We start from the raw sequence: 26490 nt of genomic DNA, 5'->3' as shown, positions 1-26490 counted from the left end.
TGCCACACATGACATACTTTATTCCGGCGCTTCTTCTACTTGAGGTTTTTTGACTTTATTACTCAAGTATAAGAGGCGCTGGGATAACCTAACCAGTTGGTAACTGGTAATGTGTGGTACAGCTTTAAAAAATAAACGTTTTTTCTTTTCTTTCTTTTTCTTTTCTAATAATATGCCATATGACATAATGCTGTGAAAGTAACTAAAATATACTAGTCTCGCCGTTTCTATGTCTGTCAACTGGCGAATCTTTTTTACCGCATTTGCAGCAGAACTGTCTGTTCGATAAGTTATTTATATGAGAGCCCCATTGAAGTTTCGCATCTAACGTTATTTCCAGAAAAATAGCGGTATCCACTAAATCTTATTTATCATAAAAGTAGCCTATGTTCTTCCCCGGGATGCAAGCTATTTTTGTACCAAATTTCATCAAAATTGGTTAAATGGATGAGCTGTGAAAAGCTAGCAGACAGACAGACTACGCGTACTAGTACGCGTTGCGTACTTTATTTGTAAGACGGACAGACAGACAGACAACAAACTGATCCTATAAGGGTTCCTTTTTCCTTTTGAGGTACGGAATCCTAATGATCTCTCTTTTTGCACTGCATTTAACCTGAATCCAAGAATTTCCGATCCGAAATAGTCGTAAGCAAGACTGTATCGTCACCTACCACCAGGTGAGATTGCAGTCAAGGGCTAACTTGTATCTGAATCAATATTATTATTATTATTTTATTACTTATAATAAAACTGTAACAGGTGAAATTCTGTACATTGAAGATATTTTGAAATTTTTTTTTCGAGGGCACTCTATAATCGATACTGAACCCAAAACTGGATTTTTTTTCATTTTTGTCTGTCTGTCTGTCTGTCTGTCTGTATCACGGCCGCGCATCACGCTGAAACTACTGAATGGATTCCAATGAAACTTGGTACGATTTGACGTCATACTATGAGGATATAGGATATAGGATACTTTTTATCCCGAAATTCAGCATGGTTCCCTTAGGAGAGGGGTTGAAAGTTAAAATGTATACTGAGCTGTAATTCATTAACGCGTAGTCCGATTTCATTCATTCTTTTTTGTTAGAAACCATACATGTTAAAACTTCAAGTTCCAACTTCTCAACCATCATCATAATAATGACGGGTAGCTTTTGTACTTTTGGATTTCAATCAGCTGTTTTAGGAATAGTTGATGTTGAATTGATATTAAAGGTACGCTTAGAATAAACTATCTCTGGTTTAGGTACCAAGCAACGACTTCATAATTCAACTCGATATCCCAACTCTTCAACCCTGACGATGCAGGGTATTGCACTCCTAAGCCACTGTTGATTGTGAGATAATATTGTAGATGCCAAACATATATACCATTATTGAACTTTAAGTTCCAACTCTTCAATACTGATGCTGCAGGGTACTGCACTCCTATTCTATGGGTTTTAGGAACTGTTGTTGGTGAATTAATATTGTACCATTTACTATTGTACCAAACCACGACTACATGGTTGAACTCCGTTCACAAAAATCCACGCACTCCATCGAAATCCTATTCTATTCCAAACTTATTCGCCAGCGTGACAGGAGTGGAGAAGGCGGATAGGGACGTGTGAGGGGTGCAACGGATCAACGTGATTTTTTCCATCATCATCAGCCTGCGGTCGTCCACTGTTGGACATAGGCTTTCCCTAAAGAGCGCCACCACACCCGGTCCTCAGCCTTCCTCACCTAGCCACTTCCCGCCAGCCTCTGTATATCGTCGGTCCATCGTGCTGGAAGGCGTCCCACACTACGCTTACATATACCTACGCGGTCTCCACTCAAGAACTTTCCGGCTCCAACGGCCATCACCTCTACGACAGGCATGACCTGCCTTCTTTTATCCCAGAAAATAAAAGAGTTCCCACGGGCTTTTGAAAACCTACATCCACGCGGACGAAGTCGCGGGCGTCAGCTAGTAAATAAATAAAAAAGTACTATTTGTACGAAGCGTTGCGTACTTTATTTGTAAGACGGACAGACAGACAGACAGACAGACAGACAGATAGACGGACAGACAGACAGACAGACAGACAGACAGATAGACGGACAGACAGACAGACGGACAGACCGACAGACGAACAGACGGACAGACGGACGGGCAGACGGACCGATGGACGGACCGACAGACGCATGGACGGACGGACGGACTGACGGACGGACGGACGGACGGACGGACGGACAGACGGACGGACGGACAGACGGACCGACAGACAGAGGGTTCCGTTTTTTCCTTCTGAGGTACGGAACCCTAAAAATACAAAGAAATACCACCAGGTAGGTACCTACCTACCTATATTATTATACATATACAGGTGCCTTTTTAGGGTTCCGTACTTTATAAGGAAAAAAGGGACCCTTAGGATCACTTCGTTGTCTGTCTGTCTGTCCGTCTCTCCGTCTGTGTCCGTATCTGTCACACAAACCTATAGGATACTTCCCGTTGACCCAGAATCATGAAATTTAGTAGGTACGTAGGTCTTAGAGCACAAGTAAAGGAATAAATCCGAAAACCATAGATTTGTGATTACAACTTACAAAAAAAAATTAAAGTGTGTTAATGAAAAAATAATTAGTATTTTCAATTTTCAATGTATGATAAGTATACCAAGTGGGGTATTATATGAAAGGGCTTTACTTGTGTATTCTAAAACACATTTTTATTTATTTTTATGCATAATAGTTTTTGATTTATGGAGCAAAATGTCAAAAAAATACCTGAGTACGGAACCCTTGGTGCGCGAGCAACTCGCACTTGGCCGGTTTTTTAAAATTAGATAAAATAAATAACTAAACAAAGTTACTTACCTATTGTACTAGGACCACACGAGTAGATATCCCTACTAGGACCTCAACAACAAAGTCAGGTCAATAAACCAATGAATAAAATTGGTGTCCAAATTTCAAATTCCAGAGGTCAATGTACAAAATGCAATAAGTATTTGAAGGACTTATTGACTCTGCTCTGCTCAATCTTCTACACATTTGCATAGCCACTGAATAAAAATTAATTTTATAAAATCATTACGACTTTTGTTTTTGAAAACATATTAATAACAACAGTTGTCGTCATAGAAACCACAATATTACACGCGCAGCCGCGCGCCGCTGGGCTGGCCCTTCCCTCCGCCACCCGCGCGGTGTCTAATGTTTTGGGGTGAGAAGCATGATGATTTTAGCCGAAATCTAGCGCTTGAAAAGGGTTGAACAGTAGTTTGGGAAAAGTATTTTTGAGAAAAAACTACTGAATTTAGGTTTGCAAAGTAAAGTTATTTCAACTAATGAATAAATAAACTATGTCTAATGATAATTTTTTTTAGAATTTTCCTATTCCTAATCTTATTTATTTACGCCCAAAGTTGACATAAATTTAGTGTTAAAATAGGAATCTTTTGAGGCTCGTAACTTTTAAATCAATATTTTTTTCAATGTTTTAGATATCATTGAACCTAGATAATGACGAGATAAATCGATATAATTCTTAGTTTTGTGCGTACAATATCGAATATTGTTGTATTTTCCCTCCTACGTTTGTATGAAGAAAGCACCGAACTGAGCTGCCTTAAAGTAAAAAAATAATACATATTGTAATACATATTTCAATCCAAACCTCGTCGCTTCGGGGGACCCCAAAAGTTACACATTAAAGTTATAGCACGTACCTACTTACTAGCTTTTCCTTCTGGCGGTAAATACTTGTAACACCCCTCTTTTTGTGTCGGGGTTGAAAACGTGCGATTTTAGTGCCTTTATTGATGGCGTTTAGTTGCCGACACGATACATTTATTTTTTCTGTATTGTGCTTTATTAATTGTGCATTGGCCCTAACGCCATATTATATTGTGGTCTATGGTGAACACGATTGTGAAGATGTTTAATTCTTTTGTCGAATGTCACGTCCCCACTTCTGATAAATTGTGCCCAGCGCCCAGAAGTAAGTTCATAACCAGTTAATAAAACGGAAACTATAGTATTATGGCAATGTATACTTTGGCCGTATCCGTACTAGGTATTAAAGCCTTTGTATCCAGTACGGAGTACGGACGATCAGATAAATATTAAATTACAAATTAGCAGATGTCGCGGAACACGTTCGCAGGTGGGAGCTATTTTTATACCTACTGTATTGTATCCAGTAGGTAGAACACTTAAGATGAAACTAGTTTTATGTACCTAGTACATACATAGTATGATGTACGATGTAGACCTATCGTAGTATCGTTCTATAAGTTCTTGAGGTAAAAGTTCATTTTACTGAGCTAGGGGGTATGTTATAATGAGTTAGATTGGTTTCAAAACCAAGAACGTAGGTTGGTATAACATTATTATTGAGAACTAGAAACATAATAATTGATCGAAATATTGCCTTCTAAAAGTCTAAAACAAAAGGAACTTTAGTTAATAAAATCCCTAAAGTTCCTATGTCATACTCTAGTTATCTATAATATAAAAATGAATCACTAAATGTGTTGGTCATCGCAAATCTCGAGAACAGCCGATTTCGCTAATAATTTTTTATAATATTCCTTGAAGTACGAGGATGGTTCTTACGGAGAGAAAAATTTAAAAAAATTGAATCGACTGTTAGGCGGAACGAAGTTCGCCAGGGCAGCTAGTATACATATATATTTTTAGAATCTTGAGTCGGATTATGCCGCTATACTTACTCATATCAAGACATCTGACTCTCATCTAAATACAATGTCAGGAAGTTGATATATACTTATTAATACAGAAAAGTCAATGTCGTTTGTTGTATGTAATGTAGGGATAGTTATCTGAATATGAAACCTATTGTTCATATTATTTACAGTCAAAGACCCTATTCACAGTGTTATGGAAATAGTATGTCATCACTCATCTATCATCATATTATTTGAAAATGATTTTCCCTCTTTCATAAAGCGTGTTTTAATTCAATTTCACACTGGCGAAATATTTTTTGCTTTGTAGAGACCTGTCATCACTATGGCACGGAAACATACTGATAAAGGGCTTGATGCAAAAAAATCACTCAGCAAGCCATGGAGAGGGCTAGAAGAAACTCCTAAACGGTTTCTTCTCCTAAGATAACATTTGAAATGAAGAAGCAGGAGATCCAAGAACCCTCAGTAAATTGAAGTGGCAGTGGGTACCTAGACCATGTTTGGCGTAAGAGCGATGGTTGCTGAAAATTCTTGAGTGAAGATCACGCACAAGTATAATCATAGTGAGGGGAGATGATGAGATCCTCCAGCAAGATGGACCGACGATATTTTAAATAGGGTGCCGGTAAGTGGCTAGAATCTAGATGATGAAGGCTGAAAACCGGGTATGATGTCGGTTTTGGGATATACCTATATTTAGCAGTGGACAAGCCGCCTGGTTGGAATAATGAATGATGAGCGAATATAGACCTAAAAGCAAAAAAAAAAAAACAAAAATTCAATTTAGGGGCATTCCTTACTTAATAAGTAACGGCATTTTGTCATTTTACTTTATAATCGAGCTCGTAAAATTCAACTTGAAAGAATTGTATAACACATATTATACAGCACAGTGCCTAGATAAGGTTTTTGAACTTAATGCTCGAGTACGTGATAGTAAGGGCCAGTGTTCGAAGTTCCAACATTTATGATGGCAGTGTGTGTAGGTGTAGACAGTAGGTATCATTGTGTGCAGTCTGTGTAAAGACATAAAGGAAGAGCGGCGGCATTGCAAGGTGATCGGGATTCGGGACTGGTCCCGACCTGTTTTCAACCCGATCATATTCTATACTCTATAGATTTTAGAGCAGGGTTTTAATTGTAGATGGTAGGAATAAGGATCAATAATTGCCTAATAAGAAATGAAAAAGTTATGTCTGGGACACTGAATTTTAAAACTCAAAACTTGAAGTTTATGTGAGTGTACTTAATAAAACACAAAGTAGTGCTATACAGATGATTGTCATAGGCTACATTTTAAATGAACAAAATCAATATGGCAGATGTTGCACTCAAAAAAGTAGGGGTCTCAAAACATTTTTTTTTGATATCGTATCGAGTGGGGTGTCAAATGAAAGAGGAGAAAACTTTGAGTTCATTAATATAAATATAACTACAGCATTAAAATATATCAAAACGACAGAAAAACTTTACCTTAATATTTCAGCGTTTATTAAGGCGATCGTAGTCGGGTTTTAGTTTTCAACTTTTTTTAAAGACTTCATGTATTAACTGAAACCGATTATGCAGTTATAAATGTTAGGTAGATCCCTAAAAAAAGTAAGAATCATTAAACCTATTGTAAAATCATTTAGTTCAGGTGCCTGCACTTCTATCTGATATATTGGCCGCAATAGAACCGGAACTTGATTTAAGTATACCTGATACAAAATATAGAACTAACACATCATATCTGCAGCGCGTGTTTGTTTGTGTGTGTAAGGTGTAAAGGATCATCGGCATTGCAAGGTGATCAAGTACGGCCGGTACGCACCGCCCAGTAACCTCAGAACATTGTTTTTAAACGAGTCTAATGTCGAGAAGCGTTGATAAATATTGATGGTGTTAACAGTAGAAGAAAAAATAAATTTGCGCTAAATTGAAAACCTCCTTATTTTTGGAAGTTTATTAAAAATAATGAAAAAACATTCAAATATTATTGAATACGAAATTTATGATACGCTATTGATAGAGTGGAAGTTGGCACTTGGCATAAACATTTCCTAAGAGAAACTTAGGTGTGGTTCAATCATACAAAAATCCCGGATACTTGCAAATTAAATCAACATGCCAAAAATTTGCGTTGTAATTTAGAATTATCGATCGTTTGTCTTAATTATTGTAAAAGGTAGGTATACTTAAGTAATTTAGTTTTCCTTAGCTGACAACTGCAGATAGCTTCTCGGAGAAATCCGTAAGCGATGCGATGTGCCCGGCGCTTTAGACCGTTTAGGGTTTTCCCCGGTTTTTCACTCGTAATAATATTATGATTTCATTGTCAGTTCGGGGTATCAAGGTCCTATGGGCCGCGTATATTGCGCCTAATTCGTATTTCAGAGATAAGCTACTATCTATAGTACGCGATGGGTCGACATGACGACCGGGGTGGGGACGCCCCGCACGCCCGCACAATCCCCGCGCTAACTCGATGGTTAGCCCGGGATAGCCCGGGTGACGTGCGGGTGTGCGGGGTGTCTCCCCGCCTCATACCCCGTTTTTTCATTTTGACCTGTCGCGAACTGTACCTGTACTGTTTAACTCAGTTATGGAGAAATAGATTATAGGCAACTTCTTTACTTTAATTCATTTGCCCAATCCTGCTGCAAATAGTAGGTAATAACCTACTCGAAATGCGAGATAATATTATGCTCTTTATTAAACATTGACTGTCGATTAATCTTAGCACATTCCAAACCACATTACAATAAGCTGACTCATAAATGTTTGCAGAGTTAAACTGTGCAGGTGTGTTTTGTAATAATCACTGAATTTGTTCCAGTTTTAAAGATGGGCAACGCCTTATCACTAAGCCTCCACTTTCCGTCCGTCCGTGTATCATCGGGCTGTAACTAATCTCATGAACCGTAATAGATTATTTTTTTACAGTATGCCGCTATAAAAACAAATAAAAACAATTTCAAAATGGCCGCCGTAAATTTAAAAAAAGGCATAGGCATTTTACTAGGCATTTTTAAACGATTTATATGCAACACAATCAACTGGATTAAATGTTAAAAACAGTGAGTCCATACAAAAGACATCAACGGGATCACATGTTTTTAACCAATTTTATATTTTGCCATATTTGAAGTAGTATTTTGAATCTATCAACTGTCTACATAGCCAATAATACTTTAAAAAATATCGCGTAATTTAAAATAAAATCATGGTATCATCAAAGGTATTGTATTATATTTAACCTACTATTCTAGTCTTTGTTTGCGGTATTTTTTTAATTCTTGTAATAGATTAGTTTCAGAGCGAATAGTTAATAATTATGTGGAATTGTTATTTTTCTTTTTTCACCATTAACTGGTATAGCGTGTGGTATTTACTTGCGTGTGCCGTGGAGTATTTTACTTTATTTTTTGTGGGTATACAAACCGTTATGTATGTATCTAACCCATAAAGTAGATATTCATGCAAAAATTTTTAGATACCTTGTTTTGTTGTGATTTTAATTTTACCTCTTTGATATAATTATGAATTCCGCTTTCTACATTTCGAACTCTATTTTTGTGTTTGATGAACTGTTGAATAAATAAATAGGTTACATCATAAATTGAGTGTTCTTATTGTAAGTCTATCCAAAAACATCCACTAACTAGGTACTTAAAGTATTTTAAGAATTAAGTAATGATAAATGTTTTCTTTTGAATCAAACAGTTACCTACCCTTAAATGTAAAACTATTACTTAAGTATTTCTTTGATTGGCATTTTAAAATACTTTTATTTATTTACTTAAATAAATTTAAAAATAGTTATGAATGAAATAGGAACAGCAAAAGGTGTCTATATCATAATATCAAATTAGTTTGTCTATTACAAAAGGTATTTTCATGATAACAATAAAGATTTTTTTATCATGCTATCTTCCTTATTCAAAAAATCCCTTTTACACGATAACACAAAGTATGTGTAATGCATCTTCACCTACGTATAGTACGTGACAGGTCGAGATAGCTAAGCAAGTAAGCGCTTACACGAACATATTCGGAGACTGAAAAGCTGTTGGAAATTTTAATATAATACATATAATATAATATAATATATCAAATATATATTACATTATATACATAATATACATTATTATTATTTACAAAATAATTATATAATACACACACACCCACACACACACACACACACACACACACACACACACACACACACACACATGCACGCACACTAATAGTTATAGTTCTAATAGTTATAGTAAACATGTTAAATTTTATAATATCTACTTAGTTACATGCAGATTCCTTTTCTTTTGTACATAAAATGAGCCATCAATTTTAAGGAGAGTGCTGTCGCCTAAAACACAGGTGTATACCTAGCTTAGGGACAGTCGATTTTTCTGTATACCTACCTACTTAACAAATTGGTTTGTTATTATGTATAAGTATGTTTTAGTTCTCGTAAGTAAGTATGTATAATTGTACCTATGTTTGATCAATAAATAATAATTTAATTTAAGTGCGGGATAGCGCGGGTGACGTGTGGGTGTGCGGGGCGTCTCCCCGCCTCATACCCCGATTACCATCTCGACCTGTCGCGTACTATACCTACCTTATTCTAAGAATTCCTTTAAAATTTAAACACAAGGGTGCATCATCACCTATACCCAGACACTAGATAGGTAAGTTCCTAAGTACGTTTTTATCTCAGTTACGTTGATGGTTGGAGCGACGCGCGACGACGCCAGAGAGTCGGGCTCGTGTCTGTAGTACGTTATATTTATAAGTGCTAGTGTTTTTGCAGTGTATCTGGTTTCTTGCAGGCTTCTTACAAATTGTATAATATCGTGATGTTCTTCGAACTGTAGAAAAAGCTTAAGAATGTTTATTAACTTCCTTTATTCAATTAACAAAGCGTCTGTAATAGTACTTATGTAGCATCTGTAAGTATAATTAAAGTGAAAATTGATAGACGAGCTGAGGCTTTTCTAATTTACTAGATAATGCCCGTGACTTCGTACGCGTGGATTTAGGTTTTTAAGAATCCCGTGGGAACTCTGATTTTCCGGGTGTAGCATATATGTCACTCGCCAGGTCTTAAACTAATCCATGGAAAATTATCACGGCAATCCGCTACTTCCTTGCGACGTGATTGAACGACAAACCAACAAACACACTTTCGCATTTATAATATAGGTAGTGATTTTATAATAAGTATCTAATAACGAGCAAATAAGCAGGCGGGTTTAACGCCGCCTATGAACATTTGCAGCGCCAGAGGAACCGTCAATGCGATAGCGGCTTTTGAAAAATTTGTTTATCCACCCTTTGTTTGTTTATTAATTTTTGATTACTTACTACCTACTACCACTTACCTAGATTATAGCCTCGATAGCTCAACGGTTAAAGGGGCGGACTGAAAACCGAAAGGTGGCCGGTTCGAATCCCACCCGTTGCACTATTGTCGTACCTACTCCTAGCACAAGCTTTACGCTTCGTTGGAGGGAAAAGGGGAATATTAGTCAGCAATTAACTTGGCTAATATTCTTTAAAAAAAAAAAAAAAAGATATTGTGGTTTTTAGGGAATGCTGAAGGTGGCAGGTACGTAGAAAATATGACCTGGAATAACTAGAGATATAGGAAAACCAGTAATACAGGTGATATTCTAGTCAAACTCGGCGGCGGGCGGTCGCTAGTTAAAGTAATTTACTTTAAAAATCTGAGGAGGTAAAAGTAAATATATGCATAATTCCAGTTTAAAAACAAGACAAACGCTAGATCGCAAAAGTAGACATATTAACGTGTTCGCTCGCTCATAAAGATTCTCGATGGAGACAGAATAAGACTTTCGCCTGATGCTAATTTTCCACCTACGAGTATCCACCTAATTTATTATTTGACCACTAGCTAATGCCCGCGACTTCGTCCGCGTGGAATTAGGTTTTTTAAAAATCCCGTGGGAACTCTTTGATTTTCCGGGATAAAAAATAGCTTATGTTACTCTCCAGGTCTTTATCTATACCCATGCAAAAAATCACGTCAATCCGTTGCACCGTTGCGACGTGATTGAAGGAAAAACCAACAAACAAACACACTTTCGCATTTATAATTAGGGTACTGAGGGTACTGATTGTCTACTAAGTATTACTTAAGAACTTGATTCTCACTGATTTACAAGCGTAGATACTAGATATGCAGCAATAAAATCTGAGTAAAAGTAATCAAACATATTACTCTAGTTAAAAACAAAGACCAAAGTTGAATCGAAGAAGACACATTATAGTGTTCACTCGCACATAAAGATGTAATAAATGTTTATTTATTTATTTATTTATTTTACACTTTATTGCACACAACACAAAGTAAACATTGAAAAAACACAATACAGGATCTTAATCTAATAGCTGTTATATAATAATGTTGTTTGACGGAGACAGAATTTGCCTTTCGCCCGCTGCGTGTGAGGTGTAATTATTTAAAGAGACTGACCATTGTCTACTGACTTTCACTCACCCGCTCGACTACGGTAAAACGACAGCTTCAGTGTGACGATCGCAATCACCTATGATTGGCCGACAAAATTTGAGCCTCAATAGCTCAACGGGTAAAGGAGTGGACTGAAAACCGGAAGGTTGACGTTTCAAACCCCGCCCGTTGCACTATTGTCGCACCTACTCCTAGCACAAGCTTGACGCTTAGTTGGAGAGGAAAGGGGAATATTAGTCATTTAACATGGCTAATATTCAATAAAAAAATGCTCACTATTGGCTACAAAACGGCTACAATGCAATGTGGCGACAAGTATACCATTTTAGCCAATCACAACAATTGCGATTGTAATAATAATTGATGCAGGTTTTCCGGAATCGACTTGCAGAAGTCTGACAAGACTCACGTCCGTTCTTATTACGCCCAACTAATATTTGGTCGAGTCGCTAACGGATACTGTAATAAGGTTACTCATTAATTTTTTAATGCCCGTTATCACCATGTTCACTTTATAAGTTGTGACACTTTTTTTATTTAGTGACAAATCAGCTCTATACTGTGATCTCACGTGGTGAGACCTGGAAGAGTAGATACGGTAAAGGTTTCTAGGCGGCATCATATCGGAACGCTAAATCGCTTGGCGGCTTGATAGTTCTTAATACACAATTAAATGCAAATTATTTAGAAAAAGGAGAAAACATGTTAAATACAGGTGAAATTCTCTTCACTTGTACGACTTGTTTACGTAAACAAATTTTCTCTTTGTCGAATGAGCTGTCAACCTGGTAGTAATTCTCACTGTGTAATTGATATTAGCGTATCTCAACTATCCACAGCATCCCTAAATCAGTATCAGTCAGATTTTTGCGTCCACTGTTGCACATAGGCCTCCCCGAGAGTGCGCCATCATACACGATCCTCCGCCTTACTCATCCATCCAATCCCAGCTACCTTCTTAAAGGTCAGTCCAACGAGTCGTCCGGCATCCCAAACTACGGTTGCTGGCACGCGCTCTCCACTCCAGACCTCCAGAACAAGTCTGGTCCAGCAGTCATCGATTGTCAGTGTCATGTTTCGGTACCATACGTCATCACAGGTTGGACACACTCAAAGAATTTCGTCTTTAGGCTTATCTGCAGGTAGGTAACTATTAAAAGCACGTGTTCAATAATATGGATCATTAGTAAGTTTTCTCGTTAATGATTTCAATTCAATTGCAGAGAGATAAAAACTACGTGCGATGAACTCGAGTTGAAGGAACGTCTCGCTCCGATAGCTGATCACTGTCGACTTAGTATTTAACGAAAAAAAAAACATTCGCAACCAGAATTGAATCTCTTTAAGCCTTGTACAGATAACGATGCTATAATAAAATTGTGCTGTGTGCGGATTTTTTTCATCGCTCAGTGAGCTATGGAAAAACGTAGGTATGTTAGGAGTATCTCTAAAGGATAAGATTCGAAACGAAGAGATCCGCAGGAGAACTAAGATCACTGACATATGCCAAACTCTCAGCAAGTTGAAGTGGCAATGGGCAGGCTATGCTTGCTGTAGGAGCGATGGCCGATGGAGCCAAGAAAGTTCTGAAGTAGAGACCCCCAGCTAGATAAAGCGACGATATAAATAGGGTGGCAGAAAGTGGCTGGATGAGGCAGGTTGAGGACCGGAGATGACCTCATAGGTGTATATATATTATATAGAACATAGGCCTTTCCCAAAGAGCGCCTCTTGAGAAAGGCCTATGTTTTTATCCAGGGCAATCACAGTTCCCACAAGATTTTTAATAAAACAGTAATCCATGCCGAAAATTCTTATTTCTTCCTTTTTCTTCCTCATCCACTCACTTCCCGGCCATCAGTCCAGCGTGCGGGATCCTATATGGCTATAGCTTACACGCCGTCTCCACTCAAGTATACCTACGTCTGCCACAGCGGTTATCGGTTTTGCGACAGACGTACTTACTACTTAATTCGTTCTATAATTCTGTCATACCAGCAGTGCGTGTATGCACAAGTAGCTAACACTTATGAAAAAACTTGCCTCTTAGTTTCAACGCGGCTTAAAGTTACAGCACAAGTACAAATAGACGACAGTCCGTGAGATGCGTGTATCACTTGTGTCGTGGGAATCAATAATTGCGTACCGACTGCCGATAAAAGTGCAATGTTGAAATTACTTTGTTGCACATATCTAATTAAGAAGATTGATTCGTCGTTTTTTGTAGGAAATTAAAGCAATCATGGTAATTAGATCGCGGTATTACATTTTTTGTTGCATAGCTCGTTTTAACTATGTGTCATAATATATTTATTGTGTCACAAGTAACTAATGAGTTTATGCCCTATTATTTTTACCATTGATGTTGGAAGGCCACTACCTACAAAGATGATGTGAAAGGCAACTGTTTTTGAAAGAATAAAAATCATGAGAAGTCAATAAATAATCTGAATTTACTTTTGTTTTAAAAATGTTTTTTTCCTTTAAGTTTATAACTAAGTATAGATATTTTTTATCACTTCGGTAGTCCGAAGGTACGTATCTAGTGATAAAGCTCGAGGAGGAGTAAGGAGTTAGGACAGATACGACGGTAGTCAAATAGGTGATATTCGAACTTACGACGTGTACAATTTCAATCTATGATCATAGATCTGTAAATTCTATAATTTTAAACGTTGAGACTTCCTTTTAATAATAATATATATGAATAAGTATTAACCTATCCATTTAAAAGTAAACTATACGTAATAATCAAAATCCTTGCGCAACTGGTTACCTAGATATAAAAACTGGGTTTCCGCTAAATTAGTCCTATTTACTCACCTACAATATTCGTTTGATATTATTAAAATGGTTTAGGTATGTACTCAACCTTGGTCTGAAAATAGACATGGATTCGTTGGAACAATAAACAATAGGTACATATGAATTTCCTGTTGATGAACAAAACATATTTATACCTATTTAACTATTTAATAAGTAGGTATAAGAAACGCATTATTAATAATTGCATGTGTTTTAACTTTTTTTACCGCCTCATCAGAGTTGAGAATTTTTCCTCCAAGAAACCAGTCGAAGCAAGGTCTTCTGCGAAGAACTTCGAGCTCTTATAGCTCCTATAATTTTGAATTGGTCCTTTAGCTCTATCAAAATAATAACTATAGCTCAGAAGCCATACTAATATTATAAAAGTAGTAACATACTAATATTAAGAAAGTGTGTCTGTCTGTCTGTCCGTCTGTCTGCTAGCCTTTCACGGCCCATCTGTTCAACCGATTTCGACGAAATTTGGTACAGAGATAGCTTGCATCTCGGGGAAGGACTTTATGCGGCATGAAGTCCTTCCCCGAGATGCAAGCTATCTCGGCATAAATTATGCCGGAAAATCAAAGAGTTCTCACGGATTTTAAAAACACATCCACGCGGACGAAGTCGCGGGCATCATCATTCATCTGGTACATAATAAGTAGAATATCTATACTATATAGCTAACGCCTGATTCTCTTTGGTTTCATAATATGGGTACAACCATAATTTTTTAGTAAAAACTTGGTTAAAATACCGTTTAGAACTGTTTGAAATAATAATCGCTTACAATCAGCCAAAATTAAAGGAATAATAATATATTGAAGGTGTTTTAGATTTCCCACAGAACTCTTATAATCTAGATAATGCCCGCGACTACTGTGTAGATATATAAGTTTTTGAAGTCCCATGAGATTCATGGATTTTCCGATGGTAAAAGTATCAGGTCCGTTTACAGGATGCAAGCTACGAAGTATCTCTGGGCCAAACGTCAAAATCGGTTTAGTGGTTGAGCCGTGAAAAGGTAATAGACAGACAAACACACTTTTGCATTTAAAATATTAGCATGAATAACACTTCTGTGATTATCTCCTTAGGAAATTACCAGCTTTATAGCTATTGAGACGGGTTTGAGGTTTCTCGACGTAAAATGATTTCTACTGTGACTGGTATTGCATTCCGATTTAAATGTAGAAAATCTTTTTATTACGAGGTACAAAACTGGTCTAAGTATGTACCTACCAACTTACTTAACTAACTACCTACATTTTTTTATTTTTCATAGTTTGAGCAGGTATATAGAGTAGACGATCATATTATATTTATAACTATAGTGGATAAACAAATCGCAGAAACCTTCTTGGAGATATGTGTAAGCGCCGTGATTTACCCGGCCTATAGACCTGAAGTTAGGATTAAATCATAAGCTCTTTCTGAGGAAATCTCAAAAGGGGTTAACGAGCCAACCCGGGGGACCCGAGAGCTGGCAGCTACCTTGGTCAAAGAATTAGTTCGGCCATCCAAAGGGGTAATGCTGCCAGCATCTTGGGTACAATGCCTCGCTGCGGTGGTCTCGATGAGGTTTTAGATTTAATTTAATTTATTTTAGTTTTATGATAGCTGGTGATCGTATGCAGCTATCATGAAACCAGTGCCTAATAGAGGTTCTTCTATACTAACGTATTATACTTAACTAGTACCTACATATATTATGAAAATTATTTCCCACATACTTTTTACGTAACAATCATCACATAAGTTTATATTTCTATGATTTACCTATACCAAGCGCCATAGATTAGGTACTATCCCATAGTGAAGTACATAACACTACCATTGTTATCGATAGCCATGAGATCATGGCTATAATACCTTGTCAATCGTTCCATCTTCTATCACGCAGGTGAAGTCACGAGCAACAGCTAGGTCAACGCAAATTATAATGCACGTTACACAGTGAGGTAGCGGCTGTCTGTCTACTTTCTTTTCCACGTAAAAGCCGCGAAGGCACACGTAATACGTGTGTTTACTGCTCGTGACAGCTAATTTGGAATCGGACGATAACCAAACGGAATAAATTATAATTAATATTTTGAGAAAGCATTTCAAAATTTGTGGGGGGATTTCCAAGTTTCGTAAAGCGTTTCGAAAACAATTAATAGTCAGAAAGTTTTAGATACCATACTTATTAAAACTGCATATTGGCAAAATCTAGCGCTGAGTGCAACTTCACAAAGTAAAGACTCACTCCATCCCACTCAGAGTTGAATAATGTAATTCTCATAACTTCTATTCTAGCGAAGCCCATTTATATTGTTAATCATTACCGGTTTCTCACGGCTAATACCTGTTTGTTACGATCTGGCGTTCTACAAATTCCGATGACGAAGCTATCGGAACAATTCCGGTACACAATGCTATCTATTGAACCAAATTGTTGTATTGTCTTAGTACGATTAAATAAACGGGACATGAGCTATTTGAGAAAATACACTGCTCTATTGCTGACTTTCGTCCTATTTAAATGAGTGATTTTCCAAAAAATATATATCAACAGCTTCACGAAACTGTAGCCTGATTAAATACACGGAACATGATCTATTTCAGAAAATACACTGATCTATTGCCGACTTTTGTAAGGTCTTTGAATTCAGAGTGCTTTTCACAAAAAATTGTATAAAGCCTCTTGAAATTGTAACCAAATAGTTAGGTACCTATTATTTTGGAAGTCAGTGATTCAATCGTTTTAATAAAATTCATCTATTTGTTAATAGAAGAATTCGGTCTAAGAAACCATGACGTCGAATTTAAAGAAAATAAAAACTATATTTTTCCAAGATTTTGAAAAATCTCATATATTACAGAGTAAGAGGCGGAACCCTCATTAATGTTGATATAATAATATATTTCTACCTATAGTAACGATCTAATTATATAGTTTACCGTGACTACGCATCTATAACATTATATTACTAGATGATGCCCGCGACTTCGTCCGCGTGGATTTAGGTTTTTGAAAATCCCGCAAGAACTCTTATTTTCCGGGATCAAAAGTAGCCTATGTCCTTCCCCGGGATGCAAGCTATCTTTGTACCAAACATCATCAAAATCGGTTAAACGGATGAGCCGTGAAAAGCTAGCAGACAGACAGATACACTTTCGCATTTATAATATTAGTATGGTGTATGGATATGTTATTTTCAAGGCATATTAGGTATCTACCTGTTACGGATATAAGTCGCGCTTAGTTTCTAATATCACAATAAACACTAATATTACTGCCTACTTGATTGTAATTAAATGTCGGTCGTTGTGTAATTAGTTTTGAAAGTTGAGGATATTTGGTATAAGTATTATTTGCAAGTTGAAAACGGATATCTTGCGTTGCGCAAAGCTACATTTTGAGTTATGTAAAAATAACACTTGTAATTTTTGTTATTATTAATTTAGTTATTATGTAAGTCTGTTTCACGTCTGTTACATTAATTTATTCTTAGATATTCAACATGTTTCTTATATTTTTTAGTAATTAATTACAACCGATCTTATGCATTTCTGGTGATTGTTTGAGACGACGAGATAGGGTAGATGGCAATCGGGGTATGAGGCGGGGGGACGCCCCGCAGACCAGCACGTCACCCGCGCTATCCCGCACCGGGTTAGGCACTTCGGATACAATACACAGCATCGTACCGGGAAACTAAATAGCTTGGCGGCACGTCTGTGCCGGTAGGGTGGTAACTAGCCACCGCCGTAGCCTCCCAACAGACCAAACCAGAGACAATTTAGAAATTCCCAAATGACCCCTGCCAGGAATTGAGCCCAGGACCTCCTACTTATAAGACTACTGCGCTAGAGAGGTCGTCAAACATCTCTCCTTGAGAAGAATCATTATAAGATCGGTCCCGTATGAATAAAAAATACAGTCAAATGTCGATTAAGTAGATTCCTGCTGATTCCTGATACTTACATAGATTCCTTCCGCACCAACCCGTGCTTTCGTAATTCCTTTCGTCAAAGGTTGCCTGGAAGAGATCGCTTTAGCGATAAGGCCGCCTTTGCATGCTACAGCTATTAGATTAAGATCCTTGTATGTTTTTATTGTTTACTTGTGTTGTGTGCAATAAAGTATAAATAAATAAATAGAATTTTATTTGGAGGTTGTTACAACCCTTTATCCTTGTTTCAGACATACGTGACGGAGAACACGGACATCAACTCGCAGGCGATCCTCGACAGCCTCAACACAAAGTACTACTTCTTCACGAGGACGCGCGGCCTGTTCCGGATCTGCTACCCTAAGGAACGACCTCCTACGGGTAAGTTTCATTTTAACCTAGCGTACCTACACGACGGAAGATAAAGATATAGACCACCGAACATGAAAAAATCGTTTCTAATGTGGAATGCCCTTCCGGCATCAGTTTCCCCGTCCACTTTTAATATAAGTATACCTTTAAGTCAAGAGTGAAAAGGCATCTTTTAGGCAAGCGCGCTCTATTTTAGTCTCCATCATCACTTGCCAGCAGATCTGATTGCAGCCAACCGCTAGTCTATAAATAAAAAAACAATTTAATAGGGATTTTTACAATGTAATTTGCAATAGGGACTTGTTATTTTTGTAGTCGGAAAATTTCGCGGATGAAGAATTTGTAGGAGAATAAATTAGTATGGACGCGTAACGTCCTTCTGTTCTTTGAAATTCGAATAAGTAATACTTAATTATTTATTAATTTAGCCGTTGTCTGCGTTGTCAATAATACAATTAATTTTAATTTTATTGTTTAACAATAAGTACATTTGTATTTAGATTCATGTTCAAATGGTCTCAAATTGCCTATTTAATATTTATTTAATTGTTATGGACAAAAAAGATAACAGTTGTTACACTTACCCAATTTAAATACGCAAGTTCAGCTGTAAACAAATATAATCAACCATTTGATTTGGAAACCAACCAAGTCAAGGCGACCATTCTTTTATAATAACTTGTTGAAAGTGTCTATTTCAATGTTTTCTTTTGTAGATTTCTATGTTAAATCTTCAATTGAATTTTTGGTTAATTCAAGTTTGAACAATCAACTGAAGTTGCATAAATAGGAAAATCAACATAATTATTGTGTTAGCGTATAAGTTTGTTCGTTTCAATGAAAATATTAGAATAAAACTTAAAGCTAGCCTTATCTTGATGTTCTATAGATAGAAGTTGTATGGGAATTGGTTTTTTCTTTGGCGTTGCTACATCTCCGGTCATTACCACTATACTACTATTTGTTTCCTGTTAATGTACAAACTACAAACACCATAACTTATTTCCCGTAATGATTTTGTAAGGAACTCATTGCGTATGCCCGGGTAATGGACTCTGCGGAAAGGCATAAATATTATTTCCATCTATAAATTGGTATGCGAAAAATAAGCAACCAACTTAGTAGTTTGCGAATAAGCATAAATTGTAAGAAATGTTTTAAGATACAAAGAGTTGTCGATGTGGTTGTTTGATGTACCCCGGGACCCTAGGGCGCGTTTGGAACCCTCGTAGCTTTAGTTTTATCTTACAAACTCAACGATTGACATGACAATCAAAAAGTGAACAATGTTTCGTACCTATTTTGAATAAATGCTTTGAGTCGTACCTTGCAAATTATCGTGGTTATCGATTATAGACCTTCCAAATATAAGTATAGTAAAGTTGGACAATATACATGTGTCTAACTATATTAGTAACTAGACTGAAGAAGACGTTTAAATTACAAATTGTACAGTAGCGCGTAATTTTTACCCCAATTACCTTTGCTTACAAATACTTTCATGGTAACAATTAGAACCTATTGGAGCAAGGAGTTGCATGATTTATTGACAGGGGAAATTAGCTATACTGGTGTTTACATTAATGTCTATATTAGCGTGTCAAGGATGTACTGGTCAGAAGTAGTGTATACGGTATAAGACAGGTGTCTAACTGCACAATAAGTATTGTTAGCAAAGCACCATGTTTATGAGTAGGGAGATATTTTACCTATTCTTTTGTGGACTCATTGTCTTTAGAATAACCTGCTGCGCGATTGCGGGAGAATGACAGCTACAATATCACGATCGCAATCTTCACTGATTGGTTAACGCTCGCTCACTATTGGCTACAGTGCATTGTTGCAACAAGAATCGCACAAATCCAGCCAATTAGAACAATTGAGATTGTAATAATGATTGATGCAGGTTTTAGACAATCGGCCTACGAATTCGTCTGGGCTCTTAGGATGAGATCTATAGAGCGCACTCTGACTTAGCTTAGACTTAAGACAGAGTTAAAATGAGACAGAGCTATATATCTCACGCTATAAGCTGTGATAGCCTAGTGGTTCGGACGTTCGCCTTCTTATCAGTGGTCGGGGGTTCGATCCCGGGCACGCACCTCTAACTTTTCGGAGTTTTATGTGCGTTTTAAGTAATTAAATATCACTTGCTTTAACGGTGAAGGAAAACATCGTGAGGAAACCTGCATGCCTGAGTTATCCATAATGTTCTCAAAAGTGTGTGAAGTCTACCAATCCGCACATGGCCAGCGCAAGACTATGGCAAAACCCTTCTCACTCTGAAAGGAGACCCGTGCTCTGTAGTGAGCCGGCGCTGGGTTGATCATGATGATGATGATATCTCTAATATAATTCTGTCTTGTTTTAACTCAATCTTAAGTCTGAGCAAAGTCAAAGTGCGCTCTATAGATCTCAGCCTTAGTGACGTGCGCTCTTATATATCTTTTGCTACTTATTTTTCTATTTTTAATGGTTTCTTCACTGATGTACACCGTGGTCCTGACAGTGTACATCAGTGAAGAAGTATACTATACATTTTGCCAAACAAAATAATTGAGATTGTAATAATAAATGATGCAGCGTTTCCATAATCGACCAGCTGATGATTTATGGCTATTTTCGGGACAGTATCAATTTAGGATTTTTATTTCTTCACTTTGTCTAATTCTAATATTTTGTGAACCGATTTTCTATTTTTTAAATTATCATAAGAATTTTGTATTCTTTTAGATAATACAGATGTACTTAGATTAAATTAATTTGCAGTCGGTTGTGAATCGACATCATTATGAAAGGGATATGGGCTGATAGTAACTAAGATTGCATCTATTTTTAATCTAGTAATGATGCTAATTTACAAACATTTTTGAAACGAATAGATGAAAAAGCAAAATTTATGATCCGTTACAGTTATAATTCATATGTAGGCTGGGTACCATCTTCATTTGTAAAATAAAATAAAAATAGATGTTTTATTAAGTGAGGTTGAGATAAGTCAAAGATTTATGAAAAACTAGGTGATGTAAGTGGCTTCGCCCGCGTGGATTTAGGTTCAAAAATTCCGCGGGAATTCTAAGATTTTTCAGAATAAGAAATAGCCCATGTCCGTCCGCAGGATGCAAGCTATCGCAGTACCTTTAAAAAAAACCGGCCAAGTGCGAGTCAGGTTCGCGCAATGAGGGTTCCGTACTAGTCGTATTTTTTCGTCATTTTTTACGATAATTCAAAAACTATGATGCATAAAAATAAATAAAAATCTGTTTTAGAATGTACAGGTGAAGACCTTTCATATGATACCCCACTTGATATTATAGTCACTCACTTCGAAAGTTGAAAATACTAATTATTAGTTCATGACCACAATTTAATTTTTATTTGTGTGATCTAACCCTAAATTCACGGTTTTCGGTTTTTCCCCAAATGTCAGCTATAATATCTACCTACCTGCCAAATTTCATGATTCTAGGTCAACGGGAAGTACCCTGTAGGTTTCTTGACAGACAGACGGACAGACAGACAGACAACAAAGTGATCCTATAAGGGTTCCGTTTTTCCTTTTGAGGTACGGAACCCCAAAAAAGATTTTTATAGTAAGCTGTACACTGACAGTCTGACACACTTTCGCATATTTATATAATAATAATTAAGTAGGTATTTATTGATTAGATTTCCTCAGTCACAGTACCTACAATGCAGTAGTAGTAGTAAAGAATGTTCGGTTCCTAAATAATGGCCCGAACTTGAAAATATCAAATCAATTAAATCAATGATATATTTTATTTCAATAATCTTAACCGCTAAACTCTATACTGTCACAGATATAGCTTTTATATAGAAGTCTCAGAAGATGTAGATTCCATTACCATAAGTGTGGATTAGACGAGCAATTTATTTGGTGTCGTGCGAAATTTCTCCACGGAAACCGGTGTGAAAGGCTTGTTGGCAAGAATTTAACCTGCGCTCTGCAGTTCACTGTTTAGCCTAGAATTACGCACTATGAATGGATAATGAACTGTCGGTTATCTTGACGAATTTATATTTTGAACTTAGGACAGAGATGCTCTTTATGAAATCCAGTAATTATAGATATCCCATGCTTTAACGATGAAGGAAACTATCTAATCTCCATAGTGTGTGAAGTCTGCCAATCCGCACTTGGACAGTGACAGTGATTCCGTTCTCATTCTGAGAGGAGAACCGTGTTCATTAGTTGGCCAGCAGAATTGAGATGATGATGATGATGATGAGAAATCCAGCGTCATTATACCTTTTATTATGTTGGATAATTAAGATAGGTATTTCCTTTTGCAATATTTATTTGGGTTTCTATAAGGAAAGAAAAATCATTAATAGGAATTTCATACGTATCCAGTTATTTTTATTTTGCTGATTACTTCCTGTCTTATTATTTGAACACCCGGCGTTATGTGATTCCTTATAGTACCTACCTATTACCTTTTTAATAAAACTGCACATTCCGTGTAATATTTAAGTGTCTATTGCACTTGATTTCTTTACAATGTCTATTTTTATAGTTACAGCACTTTTAAATGCATTTTTTGGTTTTCAGCTTGACGTTCCATATTGCTTACAAATTACAACATATCCATGCTAATATTATAAATGCGAAATTGTGTCTGTCTGCCTGTCTATGTGTCTGTCTGCTAGCTTTTCACGGCCCATCCGTCAAACCCAGCGCGCAGTTCTTTTTCTTGTTGTGTGACATATTTTCCAGGTCTTACAAGTCTTACATCAATTCATTAACTTCTCGTGTCATTTCAATTACCTGCATCATTTATTCTTGCGTTATGGAAATAAAAATGTCCCATCAACATTAATCACAATTCCATTCTTCGCAACCATTTTTCAGTTGACGTCCTGCACCTGTGTTAATGACTTCAGAATCGTTCACTTCATCTTAACATTAACTTCTTTCGTGTTAAAGATGAAATTGGCTAAATCGATTTTGTAGATCTTGTGTTTTCGTGTGACCTCTTGTTGACAGCCTTTCAATGTTAACGTGGTCCTGCTATTTCAGCTTTAGGTCGTTTAAAGGTTGATTCGAAAGTAAGGCCCTAATGACCGATCGTATATTCAGTACGAGTTTCCAGTCCTTATACAACACTTCGCGACATTGCTTCAGCTATTTGGGACAATTTGAATATGATTTTAATGCGTAGCTGAAGGTCTAGGCCGAACGTGGTTAGTATAACAATATAGCTGTCAATGATAGAGTCATGTCTAAAATTAATTTGATGATAAATCGAAGAATTATTTTCCCTAACACCAAGCGTCATTTTATTGAAGTTTACGTATTCTATTTTAGCTGAAGGTGGCTGAAGTAACATTAATAATGGTTAGTTTAATATTATAGTTGATGTATTATCTAGGCTCGCAATGTTAAGATTTTTTTAAAAATTCGGATACAAGTTAGTCATTGCATGCGATCCACCTGGTGGTAAGTGATGTTGCAGTCCAAGGTGGAAGCGAGCTAACTTGGAAGGAGCATATCAGTTTTATTAAACCCATACTCCTTATTAGTTTCTACGCGACATCTTACTAGAATCGCTTGGCAGCACGGCTTTGCTATAAGGGTGGTAATTAGCCACGGCCAAACTAGACACTAGCGTCGGTTGCTACTCAAGTTAGGTACCTTATTTCATTCTAAAGCTTGTAGTTAAAGATACGTTTGCCAAATCATGAATGGATAAATGTGAACAAAATTTTTAGGCTTCTAATAATAACGCAAGTTGTTCAAAAATATTTGTCTTCGTTGATCATTAAAGTCGCTGATTAAAGCCTACTTGTTAGCTCTAGTCTGGGCTCAATTTACGTGATTGGTATGTAACCAAGGCTGTCCGTTCTTAGATTAGTCACGTTCATATTGTCACTACTACGATAAGTGATACGACATACATTTGAAGCTAAACTAAACATTATATTGAATGCAGCAAACACGCGAATTCTTATAATAAGTAGATATACCTTGAAAGGCAAGGTTTTTAGTATTCAGTAATATCAACTTCCTGTATTTAAGTACTAACACATTATTATCACAGCAACTAGACTCAAGTTCGATCAAGTTCTGTAAATCTATTATTATATAATATAGATAGGTACTTACTTAATGTATCGCTTAATTTCCTCAAACATTAGTCAAATCTAGTTTTAATTCATATCTATCACGTAATTGCATCAAAGTACCTATTCGCTAAAATGTTGATTTTGGTTTGATTGAATTGATTAATTGTTTGTGTATTAGCACTGATTCTAGCTACAGTTATTAGGCAAACAATAACAGGAACCGCGTAGGCCTTCGCCCACTCTTTCCGAATTTACACCTCGACACCGACCTTGACCCCAACGAGGTTTGTACGCCTGATTATGCCTTTACGGATTTTCCAATTTCAATAATGAATGAAATGCTTAACTACTTCATTGTATAGATAAGTTGGAAGTGAAGACCCTGATGCCAAAATACACCTACTGAATAAGGTAGATGGAAGACAATTGATTATTATTATTGTTTAAATTAAGCATGATAAATATTTTATTCATCGTAAATAATAACGTTGACAAATAGGAAGGAAGTCTTTGCTAGGTAAATGGCATGAAATAGAAAAATCATGGAAACGTGAAATGTTACAGACTTGATTGGGTAGTTTGGAGACTTGATTTGTCTCAACGCTTTTTGTGAAGTGTGAACCCTTTCTTCAGTGCATACTCATACTGTTCTATAAGAGAGAAATCAGAGCGGTGGTTTTGCGAGATACTTAATCTAAAATACGTAGCTTTTGGACGCCCTAATTGGCTCTATCATTGATTTCAAATCGATTTACAGCAATCGCATGAATTTCAATTACAGATCCGATGATACTTTCTCGCTAATCGAAGAATTTACGTTTAGTATCGTTTTAAACTCACCGACCGCTGTCAGGTGAAATCTTTGTTCCACAAACCGATGAGACCGGTCCTACGAGAATAGCTTCACTATGTGCATCTCGCTCATGTGAAATGGGGATGAGTAAGAGACAAGATAATATATTTTTTAATGTTAGAAAGGTCGCGGGATCCGTGAGTAAATAATGAGCAAAAAAGCTTTAGGCCTTAAAACTCTTGAGAGGATGTTTATCTTTTTTCCGTTGATCAAAAAATGTATACCAAGCAGACACAGACCTTTAGAGATTGTAAATAGATAGGTAAAAATATGGAAATACACTGTTTTTGTTCGGTATTTTTTGTTACATTTTTGTTCCGTAAATATTGTAGAACAGAGTTTATAATGTTTGTATCTTTACTTTTTTACATTTTCTTTGGTACGGATGATCTTCTCTTGCACGATGTTTCTCCATTTTAATTTATCCTCGATATTGTGGAGAGCATCCTTCCGATTAGATCAGATTAACCATTGGGCTCCTCTTGACTTTTCCCTTCAAATTTTCCCGTGGCGTGACAAGCAAGTGAAATTCAAGTGTTCTGGGTTTTCTAGTCTATAGACGGTATAGACGTCTCAACGGCGTCAACCAAGGCGTCAACGGGTTTGCGGTCTGTAGAATGTTTGCTAAAGATTTTGGAATATATTTTGTGAGGAATTCTGTAAAACGTTTGACGGTTAACTACTCCATAAACAAGTGTCTAGTCTGGTATGTAGAACGCATTAAAACTCTCGCATTGATAGCTTAGTGGTGCAGCTTACCTGCTGGTTGCAAACTTTAGACTTATCTGTGAACCTTGTCCGAAGTAAATACCTACATAACAAAGATATAAAGCAGCATATTTTCGAAAGACCTGAACCTTTTGCCCTTTATTATTCAAATGCAAGGTCTCTGACTAATTCGCTTTTCATTTTTCACACGTGTGCAAAACACGACTCAGTCAAGGATTAGCACTGTTTAACAGGAGCATTCGCTTTTGATTCGACTTTTCGGTTTCATACATATAATGCAGAACTTAGAGTTGTAGACCAACAATTTTTGTGAAGGTGCATGAGTTTTGTAAGTGCATTTTGTGGGTTCTACTAGATACGTAGTTTATGCCCGCCTCAGGTGCATATATTCATACTGATATAGTCATTTTCATCTTCATTCTGATGGGCAGGTTTCCGCACTTAGATTTTCGTCTATTGTGCGAGAAGTGGAGTCATCATTCCTTTTCCCACTGGGATCGTCACTCCAGCCATCCAAGCTCACTCCGCCGTCCT

The 26490-nt window shown here is 36.8% G+C and overlaps 1 protein-coding gene across 2 annotated transcripts in view; it reads left to right on the top strand.

Moving 5' to 3' along the window:
• Positions 1 to 26490, top strand: part of LOC117987421 (transmembrane protein 178B) — a 60294-nt gene that overhangs the window by 15577 nt on the left and 18227 nt on the right. For both annotated transcript variants that reach the window (XM_034974430.2, XM_034974429.2), the window contains exon 2: positions 18167 to 18296. In XM_034974430.2, the coding sequence (XP_034830321.1) occupies positions 18167 to 18296 (130 nt within the window). The remainder of the gene's footprint in view (positions 1 to 18166; positions 18297 to 26490) is intronic.

This window comes from Maniola hyperantus, chromosome 13 (assembly GCF_902806685.2).
Source record: "Maniola hyperantus chromosome 13, iAphHyp1.2, whole genome shotgun sequence".
Lineage (NCBI taxonomy): Eukaryota > Metazoa > Arthropoda > Insecta > Lepidoptera > Nymphalidae > Maniola > Maniola hyperantus.
The sequence above is the reverse complement of the archived record's forward strand: the minus strand, read 5'-3'. Positions and strand labels throughout refer to the sequence as shown.